General features: G+C 35.4%; 1 protein-coding gene across 4 annotated transcripts in view; it reads right to left on the bottom strand.

Moving 5' to 3' along the window:
• Positions 1–364: 364 nt before the first annotated feature.
• The window catches only part of LOC118733669, a gene marked incomplete at its 5' end in the record, with an annotated part of 28,497 nt that continues 22,447 nt past the window's right edge, over positions 365–6,414 (bottom strand). For 2 of the 4 annotated variants that reach the window (XM_036463173.1, XM_036463174.1), the window contains 2 exon segments: positions 2,075–3,089; positions 5,650–5,901. In XM_036463173.1, the coding sequence (XP_036319066.1) occupies positions 2,165–3,089; positions 5,650–5,901 (1,177 nt within the window). 4 annotated transcript variants of the gene reach the window in all.

Here is a 6,414-nt window from a genome sequence, read left to right as displayed (position 1 = left end):
GATGCCACTAAACAATAAACTTTTACGAATTATGCAAACAAATAATTTTTCACAACTTAAACTACTAATCACTAAGTAAACAAGTGTTCATGTGTTGATTTTTTTGATATTCACAACATTTTTCAAGTAAAAAAATTTTTTTTTGTTATATTTTATAAAAGCATTGTCCAAGCTTTAGCCAAACCATACGAATCAAAGTTTCAAACGTTATACAAAATTTGGGAAAAATGAACACATTTTCACCAAAATTTCGAGCTTTTTAATCTGAATCTTTAGAACATTTTTTGGTATGAAGTTTTATAGAAAAATAACAAACAAAAATTAACTTGAAAAACATTGTGTAAAAAAAAATCAACACGTGGCCACTTGTTTGAGTCACTGTATGTATGTATGTATGTAACGATGTACATACATATATATGTATGTACGTAATATCATCTTTCCCCTGAGGCACTTATGGAACGATTTATATATGAGTACATATTTGCTTCGATGCGAATTAATAAGTCTACATTTAATATCATTCAATTTAATGCCCAGTACATAATGAAGTGATGTGTCATGTATGCAGCTGTTTTAGTTTAAATCAATTTGCGCAAATCCTTAGGGCAAACCTCAATTAGCCCTTTGCGGATTAAACATTAAATTTAAAAATACTTAAAAAGTCGAACAATCGCACGTTAAAACCATAGCTATCAAAAATTGCTACGTTCGCTAATAAACTAATTGTCTTATATACTTGCTTGCACAAACAAGGGTTAATTCGTAAAAACGTAGAGTTACATACAGTTTTGCTACTGACGCTTGGCGAACGCTGATGAGAGCACTCGCTTCACTGAGCTACTTTCTCTGAGGTAAAAAAACCACTTAAGTGATTTTAGATTTTTATTTTATAAAAATCAGAAGCTACATATATATTGGAAAAGAAGTCAATGATTTAGCGCTTTATAGCCGAACTCGACTTAAGTTATTGTTGTTCTTCAAATGTGCACAGATGTGCATTGGGTTTCAACACTCAACCTAACCCTGGATTATATTTTGATCGAAAGCCTTTTAAAACTCAATTTTTTCTTAACTAACTATGAATTATTTTAATATTTTTTTTTTGGGTTAGTTTCACAGTTAATGTAAAAAATTATGTTGGTCACTATTTAGAATAGGACTGGGACTATTCCTGTATTCAGATATTTGGTGTATGCGAATAAAATGCGAGTATCCGGTTAATTTCCGTTAATTTCCCTATTCAGATATTTGGATTTTTTAGACAGATATTCGAATATTGAAATATCCGGATAGAACTCCCAGCCCTAGTTTAGAATCATTTACGAGTTTAAAACCGGTTGTTCTAAAAAAATGATGCAAGGAAAGTTGGAGTGTTAAAACTTCCAAATTTTTTTAACCTATACAATTCTTTAAGAACGAGGCCGAAAATGTGTGAAAGCCTAATTATTCTTGTTCGATAATTTTCTAAGAAATACTTCTTACTATTTGCCCATACCTGTTTGCACAAGCGCCTTCCCATAATTATTTTGCTCACAGTGAATGGGGAGCTCTTCCAAATTGCAATGCGAGGAAGTATGATATTGATATGACATAGCATTGGAGCGTGGTTCTGGGGTGAAGAAGGCCATGCCTGCGGTGATCTGAATGCATGAAATGATCGCACTTGATTCTTTACGTTTATGAATATTTTACTAAATTAACTACTCGCACGCACATTCTTCGCTTCGTTGGACTATTTTAAATGGAAGACTGAAGTAGGCATATAAAAAACTACATATTATTTCGTAGACCACCCCATTAGGTGGCCATCGTAATGGAGTCACTTGTCGTCGAAGTGCTCCTTAAGTCGCGTTGTGAATCACTAAAATTATTGTCATGCTCGTTCAATAGGCGCGCAGTCGTAGCAGCATTTGCGGCGCTTTTGACAAAATTCAAAGTAACCAATGAGTACGCTTCAGCCTCTGATTCAGCCGATTCTGCATCTGCGCTGTCGTATTTGCAATTTGTCTTGTTATCATTTTTATGCTTATCATTGTCCACATTAGCGGGTATATTGTCGTCATCGTTGCTTTGCTGTCGTCGACTCAATCTCATCGTTTCTTCTGCATCTCCTACTCCTGAATCGTTGGAGGACGTTGTCAAACAGCCAACGCTATGAGAGCTATGTATGTTTGTTGGAAGCGGCGCTGGCATTGCCGCTACTGGCGCTTGCATTGCTGGCGGTCTTACGATGCCCGCCACCGAAGGGGAAGCGCAATCGGCGCTTTCGCTTTTTGATGGTGCCGCCTCCATCGAGACTTGCGCTGTCGGCGTTGAGCAACAGCTTGTCCTCCATTTGGGTATCACTGTGTGTCGACGCAATAGTTGCCGTAGATGTGGTGGTGGCGGCGGTGGTGGCGGTGGCATTCCCATGCTGTTGTGTCTGTCCCAACAGCGATTGCAAGCTAAGCGAGCCTGGCAGCTGTTGGTATTGCGAGGATATTGTGCCAATTGCTGGCGGTTTTCCAGTAGTTGCACCGTGCTGGGGCTGCATGAACGACTCCGTATCTCTTGCATGCTGATGATGCTGCTGCTGCTGCGCTGACTGTTGCTGTTGTTGTTGTCCATGATTGATTGACTGGTTGTGCTGGAGTTGCTGTTGTTGCTGCACAGACTGCAGTGGCTGCCATATAAGCTGTTGATGTTCGTGTTGCTGCTGCTGCTGTTGATGGATTGGTAAGAAGCGCTCATGTGATGACCAACGTCCGGGAGATTGCCCTTTGCCGCTGCTGCCGCCGACAACACCGACGCAGTTGCCACTATGCCCGTCTGCGCCGAGAGCCGCTGGTGCGGATGGGGTTGAATGGACGGACGATGATGTAGACGATGTGGACTGTTGGCTAGCCGTACTGTGCTGTTTGACCATCTTCTTGTTGGTTCCGCTAAGGTTTCCGCCAATTCCACTTCCGCCGCCGCCGACGAGTTGCTGTCCGGTGATGGATAGACCGCTAGCGCTAGATTTCGCGCTAAGTTGTTGCTGTTGTCTGTTAAGGTACGTGTAGATTTCCATTGGTACCAGGTCCGTGCTTTGGGATCGCAAAAGTTGGCTGTGATGTGGGAGAAGGAGAAATACAAATCGAATGAATTTTTTTTTGATGGCCAAATGTTTGAGTGTGTGGGCAGTGAGTGAATTGGTTAGTTAGTTGGTTGTTTAGTGACACGCAATGGCATAGACACACAATACAAAAAAAAAAAAACATACATATATATTGCCTGCCACCTCGCCTACAAATGGATATTTGTAAGTAGCGTATTTTTGATTAGAGTAATGAATGCGTTAATATTGATAGCGTTTTGGTTTCGAAACACTCGGTTTGATGAACACAACTAAAAGCTATACGTTGTTATAATTTTTAATATATTACGATCTAAATAGCAAAAGTTGTCAACTATGTACTTGGGCTTGGGTTGGCAAAGAGAAAGTTCAATACGAAAACTACAAATAATATTTAATAACATTAAAAAACAAAATTTATATGCCAAAAATGATATGAAGCTTCCTTACACTATCAAAAGTGCGTTAATTTATAAAAATATCAAAATTAATTTTCCCGCTATCGAATTCAACTGCAAACAATTAAAAAAATATATATATATGTAAATAAAATATTTGCCACGCACATACCCTTGTGACCAGCTGATAAGTCAGGTGACATTTTGACTAGGTTTAGCTATTTTTCTTTTGTTTATTTAATGTTTAATTTCTTTAATACAATTTTGGCACTTAATCTAACCAGCGCTACATAAATCCACAATTCAAACTTCTTACTAAAACTTTTTATTCAAAATTTTTGGAAAAATTTTGGGTGTGCAGTTTTGTAGCTCATAAAATTTTAGCAGGTTAAAGTGCAAATTTAGAGACGCTAGAAAATAGCGTTGATTTTTAATATTTTTTTTTTTTTTTTGCTGACGGTGTTGTTGATTTTCTGCCATATAAAGTATGCTCGAGAATTTCGTTTGTATGGAAGTAAATGCCTAGCACCAACAGCAAAAAAAATTATTAAAAATCAACGCGATTTACTACTAAAATTTAATGAGCTACAAAACTGCATAAACAAAATTTTTCTAAAAATTCTTAATAAAAAGTTTGCAACTTTTGGCTGCAATTGTTACAGTTTATTGAATTTTCATAGTTTTTGTAAGTTTGAATTGTGGATTTATGTGGCGCTGGTTAGGTTAAGTGCTAAAATTTTAATAAAAAATTAAACATTAAATAAACAAATAGCCAAACTAGTCAAAATGTCACTTGACTTAATCAGCTGACCACAATTGTATGTAGCAGGTCTGGGAGTTCTATACGGTTTTTGGAATATTCGGATATTCGAATATCTTATTTAATACGCTATCCTGCTATGTCTTCTTTATTTTGTAGGGAATCGAGCGGCAAATAAAGAGAAACTGTTTACCTCCTTTTGGATTTGCCCCATTACTGCTATGCTTATAGACTTGAAAAGTACATCAAGTACAATTAAGTATTCATTTTTGCTCTATAGCGTATTTCATGCTTATAATCTAGGCATTCTTCTTTTTTATAGGCCTATATCAGCGCAAATTTTTTGTTGTTTTGACCTGATTTTTTCGGTAACTCTTAATAGCAGCAAAAATTTCTGTATTTTTTTTTTATTTATAAAAAAATTCATAAAATATTTCATAATAAATTATATGTATACATATATGTGCTATATTTGCTTTATACAGCTATGCATTTTTCATGAACTTATGAAACTATCTATAAAAAAATATTCTCTATTTCTTAGTTAAAAACTGCGGTTTTTTAACAATTAACATTTTCTACATTTTGGCCAACCCAAGCTTTGATACTGATAAACGATTTATTTACTAATTTTTCCATTTTTAAATTCCTATTCTTAAATTACAGATGTATGCATGTCGAAAAAAGCCGATTTATGTTTATATGTATGACTTGCAATATGATTGTATATGAATGTATGTATGTATGTACGAAGAAACATAAATTTTAGATTGTTTACATTATTGATAACATAGATACAATTTACAAAATTGTTATTAACATTTTGATAATGGAATTGAGGACATAAATTAATATCTTTGATTTTATTTTTTCAGTGAAGAATTCGAACTACAAGAACACCGAAGTTCATGTAGAAGATTTTGTTTTTTGCATTCTGAAATTGTAAAATCAGAAAAGAATTTTGGTTAAAACGAAAGAGTGAGTATTTAGATTTGAGGTTTTTTTTTTTTTGTTTTATAGTATGTACATTGCGCAAAGCAGGAGTAGGGGAGAACACCAACTGTAACATTGAGAACGCTTTTAAAGCATTGAGGAGAATGGAAGCCGAATTTTTGATTAGTGCACTTTTAATTTAATCCTTAGGAAGAGGCGCTGCACATTGCCAGTCGACTTATGTAAGTTAGCTTGCTGTGTGACCAAAGCAGCAGAGCACACAAAGCATTTTTAGTTAGATTTCTAAAGCAAACCGCAAGAGTAAATATGTAATAAAGTTCTTGTGCACACATTGGATCTCTTTGAAAGTGGTGCGAGAAAGGTGAATAATTCACAAGGACTTAAAAGCATTGTATGACGGCTCTATTTTTATGGCTTATGGGTCAATAAAGTAAACAAACCTCGGAGTAGATTTGCGAGGTGGAGGAAGTGGTGCCCGATTCAGAGTACCGACCACTGCGAGATGTGGTGGCAATGGCGGTGGCGGCGGTGGTGGTGGATTAGGTGCAGATGGTATTATTGTTGTTATTGCTGGTGTCGGCGTTGGTGACACAACTAAATTAGACGAATTGTGCTTCTTCAAACGTGGCGGCACCGGTATGGAGCGTTCAGATGAAGATGGACTATAACGACTGTCATCACCACCAGCCAAGCTAAGACGAAGATACATATAATATAAGTAGAATAGAATGGTAGAATGCGGTAATAATGAAACAAATACATACATATTAATAATAATTTAAGTTATGGAAGAAATTATAATACAAACATAGAAGTGAGTTGTTTAACTTCGATTAAAACTTTGTTGGAAACACTCTTGACGGTTGTCCATTTTTATTTATTTTTTTTGATTTCTAAATAATAAAGCAATGATAACTAAAATTCATACACATAAATACATACATAAAGATGATAAATGGAGCGAGTGTAATTGCGATAAAAGTACACATAAAAAAATATATATTAAGTGCTTAAAATCACAAATAAATCAGTTGAAAAATATAATAATATGGATCAAATTGCATAATACACTTTTTCTACGCAAGAGTATGGAAACAAATCAAAAGCCAAATAAAAATTAATAATATTGGAGCAACTAAATACATACGCAAAAATCTTTCTAAAGCAATCAAATTAGGAAAATCGAGATTTTTTGCATGGTCTCA

The sequence above is a fragment of the Rhagoletis pomonella genome, unplaced genomic scaffold (assembly GCF_013731165.1).
Source record: "Rhagoletis pomonella isolate Grant_MI unplaced genomic scaffold, Rhpom_1.0 Rhpom_scaffold_00002, whole genome shotgun sequence".
NCBI classification, from domain to species: Eukaryota; Metazoa; Arthropoda; class Insecta; order Diptera; family Tephritidae; genus Rhagoletis; species Rhagoletis pomonella.
This window is presented reverse-complemented; position numbering and strand designations above follow the sequence as displayed.